At 48.3% G+C, this 24,115-nt stretch overlaps 1 protein-coding gene across 3 annotated transcripts in view; it reads left to right on the forward strand.

The window, feature by feature from the left end:
- Positions 1-24,115, forward strand: part of PSAP (prosaposin) — a 237,666-nt gene that overhangs the window by 44,404 nt on the left and 169,147 nt on the right. For all 3 annotated transcript variants that reach the window (XR_013594790.1, XR_013594791.1, XM_078643248.1), the window contains one exon: positions 9,846-9,977. Coding sequence is in view for 1 of the 3 variants with exons in the window: in XM_078643248.1 (XP_078499374.1) it covers positions 9,846-9,977 (132 nt within the window). In the remaining 2 variants the exon portion in view is untranslated. The remainder of the gene's footprint in view (positions 1-9,845; positions 9,978-24,115) is intronic.

Genomic DNA, 24,115 nt, shown 5'->3' on the forward strand with positions numbered 1-24,115 from the left:
CCAGAGGCTGGAGTTGCATAGTCCAAATTGGGCCCAAGTTATTAGGGATACTGCATAGGCTTTGACACTGAAAATAGTGATTAATAATGACCTAAGACTGGGCTGTGTATTGGCCCCACTGCTTTTCACCATATTCTTAGCTGATCTGCCAACTATCTTGGTGGTAGAGAGAAGTGCTAGTCCAAAAATGAATGGGAAACAACTATCCCGTTTACTGTATGCCGATGAATCCTCAACCAGACAGATGGGCCTACAGAGGAAGTTAAATGCATTTAGCGAATATTGTGTGGCAAAGCAATTAACTGTAAATATGGCTAAAACCAAAATCCTGTGTTAGACCAGAGGTTTAATTGGTACTTGGGCCCAACCAAACTGGAAATTGTGTGAGTATAAATACCTTGGTGTCTGGTTTGACAAGTCTCAAGTGGTACACACATCTGGAGGCCCAGAAAGCCAAAACTCATTTATCGGTGTGTGGTCTGAAAAATTGTAACTGCATTTATGGAGATGTCCCACAGACCCCTGATAAAGGCCTATAAAGCTGATTCCCCCCATACAATATGGGGCAGAAGTCCTCTGCTGGAGTAGTAAAAGCAGTTGGGATATCTAGGTAGGGAATTGCATGACACCACTAATTTAATTACCGGACTCATCTATGATGAGGAAATTATATTAGAGATGGAAATGACTTCATAGAATGTACAGGTGCAAGTAGCCTTATTAAAATGTTGGAAAAGATTAGGTACAGGAAAAGCCCTGAAAGTTTCACAGTGGTGTAAGAATGAGACTCCACATAGTGACCTAAAATGGGCCAAAGAGGTCAGCAAAATTGTATACGGTCTGAAAACCTAAATGTGCGAATGGAAGGAAATGGCTAGGATGGAAGACAAGGAGTATCTGAGAATCTGTGAAATTAATGATAAATAGTTAGGTGAAAAATCTGGTACTCTTATCTGGATATATTACCAAATTAATTTGCTTACATCAGAAGTACTTAGATTGGGAAACTGCATTCATCCTGGTGTGACTAATGGGAGAATAAATGGTAAATGCACATGTAGGTTGGGCACAAAATGTGATAATTTACACATTTTAATGGACTGCCTAAAATTTAGCTCTGCTGAAAGTTTTTACGCCCCATCTTTTTAAAATTGGGTTCTAATTTGCATGCACAAGCTAAACTTCTTACAGATATGCCAAACCTTGACAATGCAATACCCATGTCGAAGTATAAAGGCTGTGACATTTTTTTCAATGAAAATGGTAGTTTGAAAGATAGGATCAAGCTGTGATGGATATGGATTTTAGATAGTTTTTACTTGAAATTTACCTTTTAGAAGTATATCTTACAATAGGTATTTTATTCTCAAAATGTGTTATATATATATATATATATATATATATATATATATATATATATATATATATATATATATATATAGGTATGTTTGACTTGTATGGAGTATTGTGTACATTTGAAAGGAAGCATATGGAAATCTGACTTAGTGGCATCTGTTGATAGATGTGTATGACTTTAGAATATGTATTTAGAGTAAGTTTTTGTTTAAAGACATAACGTCTAAATAAATGTTACTCTGATACAGGTTACAGTAGCAAAGAATTTTCAAGTGCTTTCTAACTTTACCCTAGTCTGAAGAGCAAATAGCAGCCCGGCCAATACTAAGCTCCTGGTGTGCTATCTCTTTACAATCTTGTGCAGGCTTCCTTGATGTCGAAAGTGACTAAATAGTGGCTGTGAGTGCAAAGAAGTACATATGACCCTAAGAAGCTAGAATCTGCTGACCTAGTTGCATCTCCAGCTTGCTATCTGTCATTTACACACTAAAGCAAATCGTCTTGTCTGACTGGTTTTGTATGTTGTCAAACTGACGGAGCCCTCCATCTGTTCTTCTAGGAAAAAGCATGACTTGCAAAGTGAGGGGGCAAGGTGTTAATAGGCATGCACGTTTTTTCTTAAAATATTCCTGTTACAATGGAGGCAACCTTGGCATGAAGGCCTTTTCATGGCCTGGTGTAATTTTCTCTTCTATGTTGTGCATTTTCCCGCCTTCACCCTATTCTGAGGATCGTCCTGTTTTCTAGACTGAAACCAGAGCTTTGCTATAATGTTGAAGGAGGGGTGGATACAAATGAGCCTTTGAGAGATCTCTCCCCCCCCCCATTTTTTTGGGACCCCCTCCCCTGAACTAATTTCAGGAGGGTTAGCAGGGATGTATGACTTGGACTTGAGATTCGGCTGGGACCTTTCTTCTCTAGGGTTGAAGAGTCTCATAGTAATTGAAAGGGTTGTGACCACTTGATTGGTGCCTGGTGCTTAAAAGATGCTGGCTTGCTTGTTGTCCATTCTCATGGTGTAAACTTTTTATTATTTTTTTTAAATCCTGTGTTCAGTCACCGACCCCACCCCCCCATGAAGTCCCTTTCTAAAGTAAGACTGTCCGGTACATAATAAAAGTTCTATTTAAAGTGTCATACTATTACTAAATGCGCACTTGCTGTAGTAGACTGGACTGCTCGATACCTTCTTTCCTGACAATTATGAAGTGTCAAAAGAAAGTGTGCTTCTCGGAGTGTAGCATAGTCTTCCCCACAACAACCATGGTAACAGGTATCTGTTCAATGTTCTGACCACATTTGGTACCCAAGAAACTGCCTCACCCTACCAATACTTATATATTTCAAGATTTTCTCATCTTATATAAACATTCAGTTTGATTTATTTCCTCATTGTACATATTGACCAGTACAAGGCTGCACATATGTAACATGCACACGTTTGGAAAAGTCAATTCTTCAGTAGCACTACATTTGAGGTGGCTGAGAAATATATCTTCTTGCGTTTACTATGTTCACCCTAAGTTGGTAATGAGTATGCCCAAAAAGTGGGTCCCTTGCTCACTGTGTGACTGGATTCAAGCTAGCCTGCCTAATGGGTGATACCCTGAAACCGGCAGTCTGAGCGATTGCCCCTATTGTGTAGCTCATATCTTGCTTTAAGGTGCCCTAATTCTTTTGTTTTTTCATCTGCGGTGTAGCTTTAGGGGCAAAATTTGTATTTTCAGGATATTAAGGCAAATCTTGGGTTTGGTTTTCCTTCCAGGGGGAGACTAACTACATTTTTAGGTTTCGCCTGGCATCTGCTGCGCAGCAGCGTTAGCGCAGGCGAAATCTTATGTTGGAACAGTACGGGGGCTTTGTCCCGCCTGCTGTTCCATTGGCTAGCTCCATAACTGGAGGCTAGCCATTGGAAGAGAGATCGGTCTGTCATTGCCGGAGCAGATTTGTGGGCGTTCCGGCGATTTTTACTCATCCCGCCCCATTGCGAACGTCATGCGGCGGTGGGCGGTTATTTATTTTTCTCGGCAATGCGGCTGCCATTTTTTCGTGGAGCTGGGGCAGGCGGGTTGATCTCCATGGAAGTGGTCATTCCTCCATTTCCTGGGACAATTAAAGACAGACCACACTCGTTAGGATGGTTAATCCCGTGAAAGCTGTTCCGGGTGGTGGAGTTTTTGCGCGGTGAGAACCAATATAGCACAACTTCCATAGAGACGGCTTGCTGGGCTGCCGCGGCTGATTAGTCGCCTGGAAGGAGGAGGGCCGAGGTTCGAAAAAAATGAACATGTAGGAAGTAATTTGCGGAGTGAATTACCTTTCCAACCAGCACTCTACCCCCACCCCCTCCCGCAGGGCCACTCGGGGCTCCGGGGGGAAGAGTGCGGATGTCTAAGCGCTGCCATGTGGACTTTCGCCGTGTGCTGTGCAGGGCTCCTGCTTCATGTGCCCGGAGTTGTTTTGCCCTATGCTGGGCATCCGCCAGCTCCAAGGGTCCATCACGTCTCGGCGGGCAGTCTATTCTTTATAGCTAGTTTCACACACTCAGGGGTGAGGGATGTATTGCAGCTGGGTTAGATACTCCCCTCCCCCCTCCACCCCCCCACACACACACTACCCTCCTCCCCTGAGGGGCAAAGCAATAAAGTAACTCCATATCAGCAAGGGCGGGATGCTCCAGATCCGGGCTTTCCTTTCAGTGGATCCATTGGTCAACCCGAATTCAGCAGGACCATAACTCTCAGAATGCACAGTACTGTGATACTTAGCAGCAGCAGGTGGCGGTAATGTTTCAACCCCCTCCCCCCCCCCCCGGGCTGTCAATACCATCTTTTGGGAAAAGCATAGGTCCCCTTTTGTGGCCATGTATTTCTGGTAGTGAACTGTGAACGGAAAGCGTCTCGTATTACACTTCTGCTAGGTGCTACGAACAGGCGTTACTATGGCCCAGAGCGATGGTGCTCAAGATACCAACCCCGGAAGGATGAAGCCTGGCAGTTAGCCCCGCCGGGATCCTGAAGTGACCTGCGGTGACCGCAGATGTCAGCAGCGAGCACCGAACCCCTGCGCTCACACGGTGGGCAGGTACAAGCAGCTAGGGTGGCTCCTTCCTGGGCCAGGGCGCAGGGCCACTCCCTCCACACGGGAGGAATAAGTGCCGTGCACACGGGGATCCGAGGGGAAGAATGCGGGTGTCTAAGCGCTGCCACGTGGACTCTCGCCGTGTGCTGTGCGGGGCTCCTGCTTCATGTGCCCGGGGTTGTTTTGCCCTATGCTGGGCATCCGCCGGCTCAAATCCATCACGTCTCGGCGGGCAGTCTGTTATTTCTTTGCTAGTTTCACACTCAGGAGTGAGATGGATTGCAGCTGGGTTAGATCCTCTCGGCGGGCAGTCTATTGTTTGTTTGCTAGTTTCACACACACTGGGTGAGAGATGGATTACAGCTGGGTTTGATACTCCCATCCCCTCTACACCCCCCCACACACACTACCCTCCTCCCCTGAGGGGCAAAGCAATAAAGTAACTCCATGTCACCAAGGGCGGGATGCTCCAGATTTGTGCTTTTCTTTCAGTGGCTCCATTGGTCAACCCGAAGTCTGCAGGACCAGAACTCCCAGAATGCACAGTACTGGTAAACAAACATCTTTCACTTAGCACTGCATCCTGGTGGCCCGTGGTCACGTGATACCAGCAGCAGGTGGCTGTAATGTTTCAACCCCCGGGCTGTCAATACCACTTTTTGGGAAAAGCATATTGTAGCCATGTATTTCAGGTAGTGAACTGTGTTTAAAACAGAGCGTCTTGTATTACACTTCTGTTGCTAGGTGCTACAAACAGGCGTTACTATGGCCCAGAGCGATGGTGCTCAAGATACCAACCCCGGAAGGATGAGGGCTGGGAGTTGGCCCCGCCGGGATCCTGAAGTGACCTGTGGTGACCGCAGATGTCAGCAGTGAGCACCGAACCGCCGCGACCACACGGTAGGCAGGTACAAGCAGCTAGGGTGGCTCGGGACTGGCTCCTTCCCAGGCCTGGCCTAGGGCGCCGGGCCACTCCATGGGGCTCCGGAGGGGAAGAGTGCGGGTGTCTAAACGCTGCCATGTGGACTTCCGCCGTTTGCTGTGCGAGGCTCCTGCTGCTCCAGACCACCACCGCCGCCGCAGTCCAGGAGGCCTCTTCTAACATGGAAGTCTGCCTTTCCCCCTCACCACTACCCCACCTCCCCACTGCTCTTGGTGCACACTCCGTCAGTGCACATCTACTCTGACCACCGGCATTGTGTGCTCTCCACTGCACACAGCTTCATCAGTTCACCTCAACCCTATCCTGTGCTCACAACTGCACAGCTGTCAGTGCACCTCAGCCCTGACCACCAGCATCAAGCGCTCACCACTGCACACAGCTGCGTCAGCGCACATCTACCCTGACCCCCAGCATCATGTGCTCACCACTGCACACAGCTCTCAGTGCACCTCAGCCCTGACCAGTGCTCACCACTGCACACAGCTGCGTCAGTGCACATCTACCCTGACCACCAGCATCATGTGCTCACCACTGCACACAGCTCCGTCAGCGCACCTCAGCCCTGACCAGTGCTCACCACTGCACACAGCTGTCAGTGCACCTCAGCCCTGACCAGTGCTCACCACCCCACCGGATTCATGCATCCTGTTGGATCTCGTCCTGCACCCCACACTTTTCTTGCACAGGCAGCGAAATGAAATGCAATAGGTCACGCATTTGCAAGACATTAAGCTATTGGCATTGTAATTGACAATGCCATTTATTTATCTGTTTTCAAAACCAACACATAAATAAAAAGTTTGATATTTACAATGCCAATAGCTCTAACTTTTGCAAAGGCGAGACCGTTGCATTGTAAATGCTTGTTGAAGTATACCATCAGCTAATTGCATGTTCTTGGTCCAGGTTATGGTTGTAAATGTGGGAGAAATGACTCTTGCAGCCTGTTCAAATCTAAAGTTTCTCTATTCACTTACATTGGGTGCCCAGCACTGTTTGCACCCTCGCCTGTTCTCCCCTGTGCTGCTGTTGGTGGTGTATGTTTGATGCTGCCTTTGGCCCGTGCTTGTTTTAACCTCCAAAGCTGGATCCCAGCAGCAGCTTTACTTGCAAGCTGCATGTCTTCAATACCCCCAGTCTCCATTGGGTAACATTGGGCCCAATCTTAAACTTGCACTTCTGCACCCAGATGCCCCTGTGCCTCAAAGTGGTAGTCCGAGAATGAAAATTGCACTCTGTCCACTTTTGAAACTGAGAAGAATTTCTATTTAAAAACGCACTTAAGTTTTTGAATATCTTGGTCTTAAGAAAAAAACGTCGACGGCTTATTTTTTAAAAATTGGCGTGGATGCATTGTTTAGATTTGTAGCCCAGCTTTGCCATAAGCCAGTGAAAGATTACTTATGTTTTGGGCTAAGTGTTTAGTAATTGCCCCGTATGGCGCAATAGTTTGGGGGCATGTTAATTGTACCAAAGAGTGAAGTGATTTCACTAGACTCTTGGTGGCCCCAAAAAGTGCTTCAACACTTTGGCCATGCATACATTCAAAAACACATCACTTAAATTCAATAGCCTTCCCTATTTGATTAGTATCTTGTGTTCTCCAATTTACTTTAGCTCTTGTTTCTTCCTTGTATTTTATGTCGTGTTCAAGGCAGTCCTGTGGCCTAAATTTGCAACTTGAGCGGAGCTCACTATCTTCAGCACGCAGAGTCCTCTTTGCCTGAACCTGGTGGTGCAGCTCTGAATCTATGGCTGACTTATTGAGTCTCCCACAAATAATGGAAGAGCAGAATGATGCTGTGAGCAAGGTCTAAAGCTGGCTTATCTAAATCCCATCTGGTTTAGGAGTTTCGTGCTATGTCCTCAGGAGGAACAGTGAACAACTTGGTTGAAATTGACCTTTTCTGTTTAGGTCTTATGGCTAAACTTTTTATGAACATGACCAGAGACTTACTTTGCACTAATCTGCAGGCATTTGTGACGTTGGGGCACCCCCTGCTTTTTTTGAGCAGGTGTGCTCGCCCATTTGCCTAGATCAAGTGACACTCCAAACTCTCTGAAGGATTACAGCACATCAATGTCAATGGTAAGTACCTGGTCTCCCCTATGCAATTTCCTAATTGACATTTTGAGGGCACACTGTTAAACTTCTTTTCTTTGTGTTACCTAGTGGGTGAATTCCTGGCTACTGGATGGGCTTTAGATTGTAGCTGAAATTGGATTACATTCTGTGTTTGTGTTTTTTTTTGTTTTTTTTCTGTGAACCTCCAAATTTATCTTTACTTAACTTTGCTATCCTTTTCTTTCCTTGCTTGATTAAAATCTTTGAGCAGCAAGAACAGGTAGGTTCAGCTTTGTTGTGGTGACTTTTCAAAACATTTTCCTAGATTTGTTGGCCAACTAATTGGAGAAGAGTTAATCTTTAGCTCACCATTTAACACTGCATGTTTTACGCAAGGCTTGAGCTTTAATTGTATGATCACTGCTTGAGACTAAGACCATGTAAAGTGGATTTTTATTGTGTTTAAGATTACCACTGTGGTGTAATTGCATGTGTACAGAATGTAAATATGAATTTAATGAGTCTTTGGGTTTATGCATGATCACACAATCTTGAACTAGTCCGTAAGCCGCTGTTTCAATGTGTTCTGCTAGCGTTTTGTATCCGTGGCATTTGAGATGAGGCATGGCTCCCTCCCACCTCATGTGGCTTGCATTGGAGCATGGCATAGCATCAAATTTAGCCCCCACCCCCAAAAAATTGGATGCAGAATGATGGTGCCTAATTACAGCCAGCAATTGGTTTTCAATGTTTCACGGGTGAGCAGTTTACCTTAAGCACTATGCCTGTGAGGCGGATGTGTTGGCTGTATATTTTGGTGTCTAGGTTCAAAGGCTCGAACCCAGATCTCTGTTGCTCACAGGATCTACCTGTAGTGGTGCTTGGTTGAAATGATGAAACAAAAATTAAGTCTGTATTAGAGCTTACAAGTCCTAGGTGACTGGGTCCGCTGGACATGCTCCTTCTTTGGGCACCTACGTTTTCGAAGACTTGAATCACTCATCTTGCATGTGGATTCTTAGTGAAGTGACTTAGTAGTGACACATATACCAGGGAAAACATTTAGAGCATATCAAGGTACGCATACATATACTTGGGTACTTATACCTGCTTTCCCTTTTAATATTTTGATTGCTAAACCTTACACCTGTGTCTCCTTTAATATATCCGAGGCCGGTTGAATGAGCAGACCTTTCAGCAGAGCAGTGGATTAGGTTACAGGTTGGAGTAGCAATCTCAACCACAAATCCTTTTCAGCCCCCACTTCTCCATCCTGCGCTTTATCTAGTGGGAGGTCTGAAAGGTCTATCCCGCTTGCCCCTGGCACAAAGCTTTAATGCAGTAGAAGTTGTGTTGAAGGGAGGCATGTAGGAGTTGTCATGACCCTTAGACTGACTTGCCATTAGTTGGTTTTCTTGCCCTAGTGTATGAGATGGAGGGCTACTGGAGCTACTTGCCCTTTTCAGCTTGAGTTCAGGAGTAACTGGTCCGTCAAGAGAAACTTGTCGCTCCACTTATCCCAGTCCCCACCCACATTGTGTTGGTGAATGTCTGAGAGAACAATAGCTTGTCTGTCGAACAGTGACTGATCTCTAGCTATTAAAGAATAAGTCTTGTTGTAAGGCAATACATAAATAACATAAATGTTAAACTTTAATACATTTTGGAGACTGAAGGCACATTATGAGGGTATATATGTATATACAAAGGTCAGGAAAAGGTTACTATTTATCTGAAGTTTGTTTCTGTTTAAACCTTTTGTTAAAAATGAATGTGGCCTCTAGCCTACCAGATTTTCTTCATCCTTAAGTCTTTACACATTTTCTGCTTTCATGTACATCACTGCATAGCGACCGACCTAAGCTTTGTTCCTGTACAAGTGCAAAATTAATTTTGAGGCCATGGGAAAGCTTGTGGATTATATTGATGGTACTGCACTCTCGCCATGGCTATTCAAACAAATCCTGCTTTTGGCTATTTCGTTATTTGAGCAGACCTGAGACGCATGTTATACACCAATGCTGATGTTGCATTCAATAGTGATGCTGCTTTGTTTCAGCCTCTGCAGTACGATTGGAACAGAGACCCTGATGAAATGGAAGCTGAGTTGTAGGTGTAGTGAGTTCCGGATGCAAGCAAATTCTTGCATGCATATATTTCAGTGCTGTTGCACCTTGTTTTGAGCTATTCATTGATCTACATCCATGATCCATTGCGGCCAAAAAGGCTAAAAGATTTCACTTTGCAGCTGTCTTATGGAATGATTAGGCAACCATACAAAATTACTCTTAGACTTCGCTGCACATAGCAGTTTGATATTTTTGGGAGGTGTTTCATAAAAAGTATCAGCCATTGTAATACCAGCTTTTTGTCTGGTTAACAAGTCTTCTGTTTCTACAGAAACCATCTGCTGTATGCTGCATGGCTGGGCTTTGTCAGGAAACCAAATCTGTCCCACTTCTGTCTCTTGTTCCTGCTAAAGTGGTTCCTGCTAAAGTGATTCCTGCATTGAAGCTGGTGAAAGCGATTAAGGTAATTAAACATTAAATGCAAAGAAATATGGTCAATCAAAATCTCTTTTCAAATTAAGATTTAGCACTTAAAATGTTGCTTTCTATTGGCTTTGTGGTTAAAATTCCAAGATATCCAGTTTCCAAAACGAGGCCTTTATTACCTTTTTAGGTTTCGTAACCTGGCGAGGGGCGAAGCCCCTCCCAGATCGAAATCTGTTGTTTTTAATAGTGAGGTTAGGACAGCCTCTGTTTCCAATTGGCTAGCTCCATAAATGGAGGCTAGCCATTGGGAGGCAGAGGCTGTCAATCGCGTTTTCTCTCAAACGCGATTCGGGGGCGTTTCTGGTGCTTTTTTTAAGCCCCGCCCCTTTGTCCCGGGCCGCGCTGCCATTGGCTGCCGGCCCGGGACACCCCGTGACGTCATTCCAGGGCCGCGCTGTGATTGGCTGCCGGCCCGGGACACCCCCGTGACGTCAGCCAATCACAGCGCGGCCCGGGACCTGACTTGTTTCATTTCCTATTGAATTGTCTGCCTTAGTACCACCACGTCCCAGCAAAAATACACACTAACGCAAGGCTAAAGCTTAAAGCTATTTCACCTCTTCTGAGGCCGACAACGAATGATACAGTCAAGGGTACACGTCAGGAAATACAAACCGAAACCGCACATCAGAGACCTGACTTTTATGGGTGTGTTTGTGAAGCTTCTCGCGCGTTTTACATTTTTAGCAGCAACCAATAGACTGCAGGCTTTCAGCCAATCCGAACAGGCACGTTTTATGAGGCTTGTGAATGCGCAAGTCTTCATGGCTAGTGTTTCTTTCTTGAGATTGCTTGGCGAGAGAGCCCCCTCCAATGCGACCGATGCTAGTCTGCTGCCTCCGGCGTCCCCGTCTCGCCTTCTCCGCACCCAACCAGCAGCCCAGGGGCGTAACACAAGCCCCCGCAACCCCCGCGTTGCGGGGGGGCCTCGCGCTCCAGGGGGCCCCGCCGGGGCCCCTCAATCATGATTGATTTAAAAATTATGGACGGTCCCGGCCGGGGCCCCGTGGACGGTCCTGGCCGGACCGGGCCCCGTGAGGCTGGCAGTGGCAGCAGGAATGGTGCAGGGCCCCGGCCGGAGCCCGTGAGGCTGGCAGCAGGTTGAATGGTGCAGGGCCCCGGCCGCAGCCCGTGAGGCTGGCAGCAGGTTGAATGGTGCAGGGCCCCGGCCGGGGCCCGTGAGGCTGGCAGCAGGATGAATGGTGCGGGGTCCCGGCCGGGGCCCGTGAGGCTGGCAGCGGCTGCCGCTGAGGGCGGCTGAGAGGCTCTGACACTGCTGCTCTGACTTGAGCCTGCCTGACTGAAATGGGGGGGGGGGGCTGGCACTGCAGCAGGAATGGTGCGGGCAGCGGGCCCCGGCCGGGCCCCTTAGACTGGCAGCGGCTGAGGCTGAGCGGGACTACTGACTTCTTGAGCTGCGCACTGCAGGAATGGTGCGGGGGCCCGTGTGAGAGGCTGGCAGCACAGCGCTGCACGAATGGTGCGGGGCCCCGGCGGGGGCCCGTGAGTGAGGCTAGCAGCACAGCGCTGCACGAATGGTGCGGGGCCCCGGCCGGGGCCCGTGAGTGAGGCTAGCAGCACTGCAGGAATGGTGCGGGGGCCCGTGAGAGAGGCTGGCAGCACAGCGCTGCACGAATGGTGCGGGGCCCCGGCCGGGGCCCGTGAGTGAGGCTAGCAGCACTGCAGGAATGGTGCGGGGCCCCGGCGGGGGCCCGTGTGAGAGAGGCTGGCAGCACAGCGCTGCACGAATGGTGCGGGGCCCCGGCCGGGGCCCGTGAGTGAGGCTAGCAGCACTGCAGGAATGGTGCGGGGCCCCGGCGGGGGCCCGTGTGAGAGGCTGGCAGCACAGCGCTGCACGAATGGTGCGGGGCCCCGGCCGGGGCCCGTGAGTGAGGCTAGCAGCACTGCAGGAATGGTGCGGGGCCCCGGCGGGGGCCCGTGAGTGAGGCTGGCAGCACAGCGCTGCACGAATGGTGCGGGGCCCCGGCCGGGGCCCGTGAGTGAGGCTAGCAGCACTGCAGGAATGGTGCGGGGCCCCGGCGGGGGCCCGTGTGAGAGGCTGGCAGCACAGCGCTGCACGAATGGTGCGGGGGCCCGTGAGTGAGGCTAGCAGCACAGCGCTGCACGAATGGTGCGGGGCCCGTGAGTGAGGCTAGCAGCACAGCGCTGCACGAATGGTGCGGGGCCCCGGCCGGGGCCCGTGAGTGAGGCTAGCAGCACTGCAGGAATGGTGCGGGGCCCCGGCGGGGGCCCGTGTGAGAGGCTGGCAGCACAGCGCTGCACGAATGGTGCGGGGCCCCGGCCGGGGCCCGTGAGTGAGGCTAGCAGCACTGCAGGAATGGTGCGGGGCCCCGGCGGGGGCCCGTGTGAGAGGCTGGCAGCACAGCGCTGCACGAATGGTGCGGGGCCCCGGCCGGGGCCCGTGAGTGAGGCTAGCAGCACTGCAGGAATGGTGCGGGGCCCCGGCGGGGGCCCGTGTGAGAGGCTGGCAGCACAGCGCTGCACGAATGGTGCGGGGCCCCGGCCGGGGCCCGTGAGTGAGGCTAGCAGCACTGCAGGAATGGTGCGGGGCCCCGGCCGGGGCCCGTGAGTGAGGCTAGCAGCACTGCAGGAATGGTGCGGGGCCCCGGCGGGGGCCCGTGAGTGAGGCTGGCAGCACGCAAGAATGGTGCAGGCTGGCAGTGGCAGCAGCTGCAGCATTGTGCAGGAATGGTGCGGGGGCCCGTGAGTGAGGCTGGCAGCACGCAAAAATGGTGCAGGCTGGCAGTGGCAGCAGCTGCAGCATTGTGCAGGAATGGTGCGGGGCCCCGGCCGGGGCCCGCCGTGGGGCTGGCAGCGGCTGAGACTGAGCGGCTCTCTGCCTCTGACTTACTTGAGCACTGCAACCTCAGAAATGGTGCGGGGCCCCGGCCGGGCCCGGGACCCGTGAGTGAGACGACTGCACACTGCAGCAGGATTGCAGGAATGGTATGGGGCCCCGGCCGGGGCCCGCCGCCCGTGATGAGGCTGACAGCGCAGTTGAGGCTGAGCCAGGGGCTCTCTGCCTCAGCCTCTTGAAGTGAGTAGAGCCTGTGAGGAATGGTGCGTGCGGGGTCCCGGCCGGGGCCCCTGAAATTGATACAAATGGATAGGCGGGCCCTGGCCGGGTGACACGGTGTGTGTGACTGACAGTGACTACTACTAGTAGTAGTCTTAATGGTGGGTGGATCAATGGCGGCGGGACAGGGTTGTTTACTCCTCACTCCGAGTCCTGCTCCTGACTTTCACTTTCCTTTCCGCCCCGGCCTTCCGGGACGCGTATGTGCGCCGCAGGGGCACTGGGCATGGGGGCTGGCTGGTGACCAATGCCCTCATTACATTTGGGGGGGGGGGAAGGGACAACACATGCGCATTGCGCAATGAGCTCATATTGCCACACAAAATAAGCGCATTATTGGTTACGGTAAGGTGTGGCATCGACAGGGGCGTGCAGCAGAGAAGACAAAGCCAGGCTCAGGTCAGGACTCATCACCAGCGGGGCCTTTATTTGCAAATTGCAATCATTTAAATTGCCCGGCCCCTACCTGGCTAGCCTTGAGGCTTCCGCTGCCCCCCCCCCCCCCCCAGCTGCGCTGCCCCCTCCCCCTCAGCTGCCCTGCCTGCCTTCTGCCCATCCGCTTCAGCTTGCCTTCGAACGCCAGGCCCAGCAGGCCCCCAGCCCTCTCAGGTCATGTGAGTGCGTTCTCCACACCAGGTTGTACAAAAGCAATCCCTGTTGTCGAAATGTCGACTGAAGCCCTCTGAGGATTCAAGTTTTTGCATATAGGAAGGAATCGGTAGGTTGGAACTAGCCTTGAAATCGATAGTCTCCCAAATTGGGAGGGTAAGGTTTGCATGTATGCTGTAAGGGGACGGTGTTATTATGCTGTCTCCTTTGCAACGGGTGTGTATCTTCATTGCCTCTTAGTACTTACGCTGTCCGTCTCCACTCATCTCAGGTTTAATTGAAGAGGCTGTGAACTTTGTGTATTCTGTAACTGTCACAGGTGTTGAATTTGACTCTCCCGATTGAATGGTAGGTAACAACTCTTTGCGAGTTTGCGACAGACTAGGCAGTCCTGCATTAGATTAATTCTTCAAGTAATTCCAGCTACTGAGAATTACTCTATGATGCATTCCAGTCCCACATTTGTTTTTACTCACAGTGCTATTCCAGACAGGGGCACAATTTATGCAAATATGCCTTGTTGTTGCTCCAACAGCATCAGTCCATCCTAAACTGCCAGGCTACGTTCTCAACCGGAGTAAAAGCAAGCCCAAATTAGTATCTACTTTTCTAGGCTTCATCAGTTAGGTGCAGCTTTAGTCGTGTGGCTTAGCTGGCCGATGCACCACACCCATCCATACCTATCACACTTCGAGAATCCAGCTAAGAAAAAAAGTGAGTAATCCAATGAATTAAAGTCGGTCAGAGATAATTATTCTAGGCCGCATTCCGGTCCATTGTATTTTGCTTATGGTGTCAATCTAATCGTTTGCAAATCAGCCTTCCTCCTTCTCCATTAAGAACAAATCAGTGCAGCTGCAAGGCCATATCCCTCTTAATGGCAAAGCAACCAAGGTTGGTTTTAGCCTTTTTGATGTAATCAATGAAGTGCAGTTTAATTCCTAAGGTTTGTGTTCCCGTTCAGAGACATGCCGTAACAGTTTGAACCATTTTAGGACAGGGTGAAGACTGATTGCATTTGCTTGGTAACCATTTGTAAAGGCGGATACATAGCTGATATTAATTCTAGCAATCCACATATCTCTTATTGTGTAAAGGGACAAGTATGAGAGTTGTATATAAAATAAAGTGAGTCGTGTGAAGCCCACATGTAGCATAACTTTGCGTAAAGTATTATACTGGAAATGTAGTCAGTGCCAATCCCCCTAAAGCCCACCTACCTGGAAAAATTGTGACATCATACTTGTCACTTGTGTCTGGCACTGTGGCTAATATTGGGATTTCTTGCACATTAAGGAAGAGCCCAAGACTGGAGTGTCACAAAGCAATTTTGCGCGACCAACTGTTGCAGGGTCGGTCTATGCAATTATTTTTTTATTGGTCAGTGCAATTGTTAAAGCAAAATTGCCCCACACAGGTTTAGCTGTATGCAGTTTGACACCTGTTTTGTCTTTTTGGGTTTATAATATGTAAAGTTTGCACTGGGGCAATCACTATCAGCCTACACTGCACCAATGTGATGATTGTGTAATAAATGGAACAAACGATTTTGGTGCATGCCATATAACCATAATAGTTTTGCATCAGAGCAAATAAGGAGCAAATGGATTTGCGGTCTATGTTCGCTGCTTATACAATAATAAATGAAGCAGAGATAATTTTCCTCAGTATGTCATGAATAAAACATAGCAACATGCATTTTCTCTTATTAGGTAAGCATCAGAGTCCAAAAACAATTTGCTTCAGTAGTGTAATTGAAGATGATGGGACATTTGATGTGTATTCCCATAAATTCACTAATTCTGATTGCCTCACAAACGTACAAAGACTTGGAGCTCAAAGAGGGCCCTTGAAAAATGGTGACCTCTTGCACTGTAGGGGTTGCAGTAGCCCACATCACGCCCCTTATGTGATCTTATTCTGACATGATGCAAACCGTATGCTATTTGGTTAAGGCTGAGTTTAAAAGAAAGCCTGCTAGCCCAATTCCCTTTAATACATGCAGCAAAAATGGTGTAAAAAGGGTTTGGCTCATGCTAGGCTCTGTTACACATTTCATGTAGTAATGCTCCCACTGTTACGCTTGCAGATGCCCTTAATCCGCATTAAGAAATGGCAGTAGGTGGTGCACGCCCATAATGATATTGATGACAAATGGCGGATTTGACGTTTCTGTATTCCAGTGTACTTGGAACAGGCGTTTCTGTCTCAAATGGGCTATGTAGAAAGAGATTGAGTGCCCTGCCCTCCCTGAAATGCTTAGTACTGTTAAATACACTAGAACTTATAGAACTTACAGAAAGACAATATAGAGCCATTTCATTTAAATGTTGGAGGTTTCAAATCAAAATATGCTAGATTTCTGGGTGGTAGGGCAAAGTGGTACATGGTGGGCCGCACCGCCGGGGGGGGGGGGGGGCCCCTCTATGTGCTTTGCAGGGGGGCCCCCTCAAGTTTCGTTACGCCACTGCAGCAGCCCCTGCAGTGGGACTCGCTCCTGAAGCTACCACTCGTATATCCCAGTAGCCTCTCCCTGGGAAGCCTTGCCTGCCTGGCCGGGGTCAGGGCTGCGCACTTTTCCTGGGCCTTCGGGCTCACAGTGTGCTAGGGATCGAGGGTACAGGTGCACCGGCAGCCACGCTTCAGACCCCTGGCCTCTCTGACGCGTGCCCTACTCGCTGACAGCTGGTCATGGTTATACTGAACTTTAGGACATTGCGCTGATTATTCTCTCTATATATTTCATTAATTGTGTTCCTCATTGCTTTCCATTTCAAATTTTGTTTAACCGTTAATAAGATACCGCATCTCTTTCCCGACAGAAAGACTGCCTTTCCGCCCGCCTCTTCCCAGGTAAGTTTACTGAACCTGTACCAAAAGAAAGGTGTTTTTTATGAAACTGGTTAACGTTTAATATTCAGTACGGGAAGGGCTCTTCGCATCCTTTTAAATTCTGAAGAGAAGTTGCAAACATCTTTCAGACCGAGAGGGGGAAACCATGCCACGGCGGTTTTGGGAAAGAAAACGAATTATTTGTCGGATATACACTTTGCCTGAATTGGTGGCTCCAACTTGCAAATGACTTCCTTCTCTGGCAGATCAATACTTGGTGGAATATGTTTTAAATATTTACACATTCATAGTGAGTGTACGTCGTTTTGAGTTATATAGTGGCTGTGAGCTGGCATCAAGCCAGCGTTATTTATAGGGACTGCATTTTTTTGCTTTGCCGGGTAAAGAATACTTTTTTTACTTCTTGTGTAAGGTGTCGGGCAGCGTTCGTTCCAACCTGCAGCACATTTCACACCCAGAAGGGAATCATTTGAAGGTAGGTTTCGTGGTATTCTTGGACAGTAGAACGGCTGCGGCCCGGGCAGAACTATATTTACGGCTCCGGCCACTAGTGCTATTTCTGTACTTTTTAGAGCGTGCATAAAACCCCAAAGCACATTTAGTGCAATCTTCAGCATCCCTGCATGTCAATAGTAGACTGCTCAAGTTCAGTTCTTTACAGATCGGTCTTTTTACTCGTTTATTTTTGGTGCTCTACTTTTTAAGTTATCTTATAAACTGGAACAAATAATTATCCCGCCCGCTATCAATGGGGAAATATTGTTCGCATCCAAGTGTACTTACATTTTTTTTATATGTACAGTGTAATGCATACTCTCTTTTTTGTTTAAGTTTTTTGAGAGGGATACCAGCATGAAAAGTTCAGTAAGCAAAGTAGGTACACGCACGCCTCACCTATATCTATCAATGCGCTGTGCTGAGGTGGTTACATGAATCCCACTAACTATTATTCTATCGCTGATTTATACCACTGTTCCTCGTGTTAATGATAAGCACCCTCCTGACAATTTCAAATGTACTTCTTTCGTACGGTGAGTTGTTTTTGGCTTGCTTCTTCTTTAACACCTTTGGTCGAATACTAGCCATATTTGGTAGTTTGCCCCACGTTACTACTAGCTTCTTGTTTTCATGAATTTTTGATGACCTCGGTCGTTTCGGACTTTGATTTACATGGGGTACCCATTCACGGCTATTTTTCAGTGTTTGGACTACTTTTTGGTGATGATCACGTTACAACAATTGTAATTTATATCAAACAGTTGGCATGAATCCTTTTACTGCCACTTAAATACTACTCACAGACCTATCAGTACCGCTGAGAAGTTTAAATACCGCCGGCAGCGCTCTTTGCGTGACGCTGCCCCTCAGAGCTGGCGGCTATTCAATGAACCCTATTCTCTCTGCATTGAAGATTTCACACACCTTTACAGCCCTGGTGTTCGCCGAAAGGCTGCGCAGCGCTGCAGGGCTCTGTGTGGGTGGGTGAGGCGGGGCTCGCAGTGTGTGTGGGGGCTCTGTGTGGGTGTGTGGGGGCTCTGTGTGGGTGTGTGGGGGGGGGCTCTGTGTGGGTGTGTGGGGGGGGCTCTGTGTAGGTGTGTGGGGGGCTCTGTGTGGGTATGTGTGGGAGGCTCTGTGTGGGTGTGTGTGGGGAGCCTCTGTGTGTGTGTTTAGGTGGGGCTCTGTGTGGAGGGGCTCTCTGTGGGTGTGTGGGTGGCATTTGCGAGAGATTAAGCCAAGCCATTGTAAATAACAATGCCATTTATTTATCTGTTTTCAAAACCAACACATAAATAAAATGTTGTCATTTACAATGCCAATAGCTTTAACTTTTGCAAAGGCGAAACCGTTGCATTGTAAATGCTTGTTTACACCTACCATTGCTTGGAATACTTACAAGCAATCTTAAACACAACCCTGGCTAAGCATGCACAGTACAGTGGTCAATGTTTGGGACACAAATTTTGGGTGCTTCACACTGGTTTTGTTGTGACTGTACTGATCTACATGACCATGTCATTTGGACGCATCCAGAGCAAAATGTTAAACCTAATTATCGACCGCTAAATCCGTAACAAACCATTGTTTTGGACTTTCCTGTTCTTCATCACACAAGTTTACACTTTCTTAACTGCCCCCATCCCTGATCAGCCAGGTGCTGCTTATAAATTTCTAATTTCAGGTGATTGGTTTAGCACCCTGGCCCTTTGTAGGCTCTGGGGCTCTTGCATGTGAGACTTGTACTTCATTAATATAAATCACACAATGGAGCACATCACATGCAGCACTGATTTCCCGCTTTCAACACATCACGGGTACACCATAGCTGAAATTTTACTAATGGTTTTCAGTATTGTCTTCTGGCTGAACTGAAGTCTTCAAACAAGGCTTTTTCACAAGGGAGCAACCAGTGGATGGTTACATTCCCAAGTATTCGGAACTATGAGGTGGCCAAGTTCTGGCAATCAATCAGAGCATTTATATAGCGCACTATTCACCCGGAGGGTCTCAATGGCAGCACCATTAACATCAGAGGCCACAGGCCTTAGTACAGTATTGAGATGGCATTAAAATCATTTCCATGTAAATGTGGTTACTTTACTGTAAATGTAATCCTGTGCATAGTTCTTGGTGTAACGTGGCTGAATTATGACACATATTGCAGTGCTACGCAAATGGGTACCTGAGGTGGAGATTCCCTTTCAGACAGCCTTTTTACAGTAATATAAGTCACCAGCATGGCTTTATAAAATTGTACTGACCTACCCTTGTACATTTCCGGGCAACCCTGCGTTTACCTTCCTGCTGATTGAAGTTTTTCCTTGAACTTTTTCTGTCAACAGAACCAATATTGTGAGTGGCTGCTTAATTCTGTAAGCAGGCTATGTAGGGCATAGTGATGGCAGTGTGCATTTCTTTTTTTAATCAGGAGCATCATACTCCTGTTGAAGGGAGGGTGGAGAAGCACCCATTCTATTTGATCTGTTCATTTGCTTAGAACTGGACCCGTAGCCTTAATGTATGAGGCATGTCTTAACTGAATGTAGAGTATGTGGGTTTACCTTTGTTGGTCTGACCTTGAACGTACTGCCTTCAGGATTGGGCAAGCTCTGCCACAAGTAAGATTAGTACTGACCACCTTATTGAGTACGTCCTACACACTAGAAAGAAGGACTTTTAACTCTGAAGCAAACTGCTATGGAATTGCTATTTATGCCATGCTGGACCTGCTCTGTCATGTTCAGATTACAGTAAAAGAATGACTCTGCACCCTCTGTGACCCTACCAGTATCTTCCACCCCTACGGACCACTTCCTCCTGGCTGGCATAATCTGGCCATTGACCCTACTTGCCCTTCTGAAACATTAATACAAGAAAACTAGCAGCTTTGTGGAATATCACAATGTGAAACTGCTGCAAAAGTACCTGTGTTCTGACCTGTATCCAATAAGCCACTAGTTCCTTGTGTGTCCTTTTTGAAGGTACTGATCAGTCACCCATACCATCTAAAAGGGCGTCCAGTGGAGACTGGGCAGCAGTCTTGAGAAGACCAGAGGGCACCATTAAACTGTAAAATGGGCTAACCCCTCCCCCCCCCCCCCCCCCCTCACAGGGAAATGGTGACAAACAGCTGCTGAATCCCAAGCTTCTCCTGGAATCCCCTACAAAACTCCCAGATCCCTGAAGGTTGATAGAACTGTTGATGTTGAAGTACAAATTTTGCCTATGTCCCTCACTTCCCCATTCCTCACAACACTATCTAGTGGTCCTGTTCATCAACCGGTTAACCTGATTCAGCTAAAATGACCTTCCTGGCTGCTCTGGTTTTGAAAATAGTGGGTGAATTTACAATGAAGACTGTCCATCCCTTGCAGAGGTTTTATCTTGAACTGCAATGGGAAAATCTACGCCCCGATCTTGGCGACCCGACTGGCCAAGCTCATCTCCGTTAGCTTAAAAAAAGACAACACCGGTTTATACCCACTGGGGGTACAGTTAATAACATTAATAGGGTTGTGACCCTACTTGAAATGGCAAATGTTCAAGGCTGCTCCTTTAGTTTGGTTTTATTAGATGCTGAAAAGTCTTTTGACTCGGTTGCCTGGGACTTTTTGTGGTTGGTTGTAAAACAGCTAGGGTTTGTCCCCAGCTTTGTTAGCTATTCAGGTTTTGTACTGGTCTCCCACTATTAGAATATGTATCATGGACCTAAAATCTGAACCAGTATGTTTTACTAGAGGTACGAGATGGGGATGTCCCTGCTCCCCACTGTTTGCCTTATATATCAATCCTTTTTTAAATACGTTGGAGCGGGGCTCTAGGATCAAACTTATTTCCAGACCAGAGGAATTTAGAGTCTTTGCTTATGTGGACGGCATTGCCGTCTTAACATCTGACCCTGCGGTAGCTATGCCTGAAACTAAGCAACTTCACACACGTTTGTTTCCGTATCAAGCTACAAACTCAATGGTTCCAAAAACCCAGATCATTTGTTTGTCTCAAACCAGTAACGATCCTAGAATAATAGGAGGCGACCTATTTGGGGATTATGATTAGAACTTGTCTAAGAGAATTGAGGTTAACTGGGGTGCCATGCTTGCCAGTGTGAAACTGGAGAGGTGGGAATGTTTACATCCTTTGATGTAACTTATTGAAAATGAACATCCTGCCTAAATTGTATTTTTTTAGATCTGTTCCTCTAGAACTTTCTCTGTTAACTACAACAGCTGCAATCAATCTGTGCTCAATTTTTATTGGCCCCGGGAAAACCGCGTAGAGCAATGAGTTTTATGACTCTTCCACGGGAGAAAGGTGGGTGGTCAGTTTCAGACTTAACACATTATGCCTGCATATTACTAAATGTGTGGATACTTTTGAGAGGAGATTGGTAACATCGCCGAGGCCCTGTCAATATATCAGATGGTGTTTGGTGCAGAAGCTAAGAATTGTTTATTCAAAAAGTTGGAAGGCAGTTGTAAGAAGTGGCTCTGTATATACTGGACCAAAGTTAGGTACAGAGTCCACCATCCCCAGAGGTTAAAGTTAGATATAACCTTACTCTCAAGTGGTAGCTTGGTCGAGCAGTATGGCAGTATCAGAGGACAGTGTGAAGCATTTGTTGTACACTCAGCAAATGGTCTCACACACTCAAGAAATGAACTCTAGGCCAATTGTTTTGTATCAAAATAGTTTTACTTTTAGAACCAACAAGGCATCAAAATATACTTTCTCAGAATGAGTTACTTTAGTTAAATATTTTTCAAATAGGCCATAGACTTTGTTATTACAATAGTTACAGGTGTTGCAATAGGCAACACAATTTTAAACAATAAAACATTGAGCTCCATGGGAATTTCTAGATAAATGCAATTAGTTACTTTATAGATTACTTTCCTAACCACAGGACTGGATCCTAGCTTCAGTCCTGGGACATCTCCTGTAAACAGTTAAGGAAAAGCGGTTTGGTTACAATAGTGATTTTTTAAGGAATATTATTGTATTTTAAAAGTTGACACTTTGAAACTTTTTCACAGAATCACCAATGTTATCCTATGGGAGGAAATTCACTTGGGAGTAAAGTAGTGTTATCGTTACTTTTTTAGGTCTCGGCTAAAGACGCGCGGAAGCGCGTCTCCGCCGAGATCTTATGTCACCGAGCGTGCTTCCCAGGAGACAGTCCCGGCCGCGCGCATCCTTCGAGGCGATTTGTAACTGGAACGCGCGCTGTGGCCAGGCGCTGTCTCCTGGGAAGCGCAAGCACCACACACGCATGCGCATACACACACACAAGCGCCCATGCACACACATACATACATACAGACACCACCCCTGACACATACACACACGTGTGCACCCAGGCCCGCCCCCCGCCGTCACCGTCGCACACATCGCACACATACATACACATACACACGAGCATACACACACAAGTGCACCAATCCCGCTCCAGCCTTTTGGAACTTACCTTACCTCAGCACGCGGCGCCCAAACTCCTGCTGGCGCGGCCCAGGGGCTCTACACCGCTCACAGGAGCCCCGGGCCGCGAGACGCAACACGCAACGACTCCGCCTGCCTCCTCTTCCGGTCTGAACGTGGCCCCGCCCCCGTCACAGGCGACCGTGCCTGACTTCCGGGGCGGCCGCGATACTAAGAGACTGCTGGGGACAAAGTGTGGTCTGTGGAGTTACAATGGTTGCATGCAAGGGGTGAGTGTGAAAGTGCCGACCTTATTTATGTTGGCGTCATGCGGCGCAGCCAGCTGTAGCATTTGATTAGTGCCTAAACAATAGCGATGCGGGCCACATACATATGCCTGCAGTGGTGCACGCGCGCGAGGCCGAGGTTTTTTTCTCCATTTCGTAGTCGTTTTATGATTGTTGCTGAGCTGCAACCCACACTATATTGACAGATGTGCACTCCTCAGTCCAAATTGTCACAATGGCACCCGAAAAGAGACTATAACCAATAAATACAAGCAAAGATAATATGGCTGGCTTCTAATGTGCTATGGCATGATGAGAAAGCACATTAAAGTCGCCGGGGGGGGGGGGGGGGGCGGGTAAGCCGTGGACCATAATGGCCGCATTGCATTGAAGCTCCGCTGGCTACACCAGCAAATCAGCAAATATCCCCCATTAAACATGACCGCACCATAGCAAGAACAGAACCGCCAGACATACGAATGTCGCCTCATTTCGACACTGGCTCCAAACTGCTGATCGCCACATGGAAGACCGCGATTCCCGACCCCGACTGCATCCTATAGCGGAGGACAGGCCCGAGGACTGGACACGACTTGAGGGAGGAACTGTGGTGTGGTAAATGTGCTGGGAGCGTGGCGATGCCTTCTGCCCCCTCCTCAGTATATGCAGATCTCAGGCAGGCGGTGCAGTGATCCGTTTGATCGTTAGCCCGCAGTTAACATGTGCGCCACCTCGCTGTGCACGGCTCCGCGTGGATAGTGCCTGCGCGAGCTCACCGAGCGTGATCCAGTCGATTGGCTGAGGTCCCTGAGGGAGATAAGTGGGGTAAGATGTTACTGGAGCCTAGGTGCCTCCCCCACCCTTGATGATTCGACACCTCAGCGGCCTGTGCATTCACCAGCAACGGGCCCCTCCAGGATTACAAACCTGCCGTTGGGACTGCCGCCTCCATTGTAGACAGGCAAAAACACCTGAAACACTGCACCAGCACTGGTCTCTATTAGCGCACAGACTCCAGGCACAGCAGCTACAATACATAGCAGGCTACATATTCAGTACCGCTAGCCCAACATCAAAAAGAGTGCCAGCCTGGCTGCGCCCATCCTTGGTGTGTCTCTGAGGCTGCTTTGGGCCACACAATCATCCTGGACCCCTTCTGTTTCCAGAAGCCGCTGCGCTCTCCCCTGTGATTGAGCCACCCCAGTCTACAGGCAGTAAAACGCCAAATCCGCCACACCATTCCCTGGGCGCATGCATAAAAAGTCGCTCTACACCAGTGACCCGACCCAGCTGCTGACCCTGGCCCACATTCTTCAGCGCACGAGCGGCATGGGCCGCAGAGACCCGAAACAGAGG

Source organism: Lissotriton helveticus, chromosome 5_1, assembly GCF_964261635.1.
Source record: "Lissotriton helveticus chromosome 5_1, aLisHel1.1, whole genome shotgun sequence".
Lineage (NCBI taxonomy): Eukaryota > Metazoa > Chordata > Amphibia > Caudata > Salamandridae > Lissotriton > Lissotriton helveticus.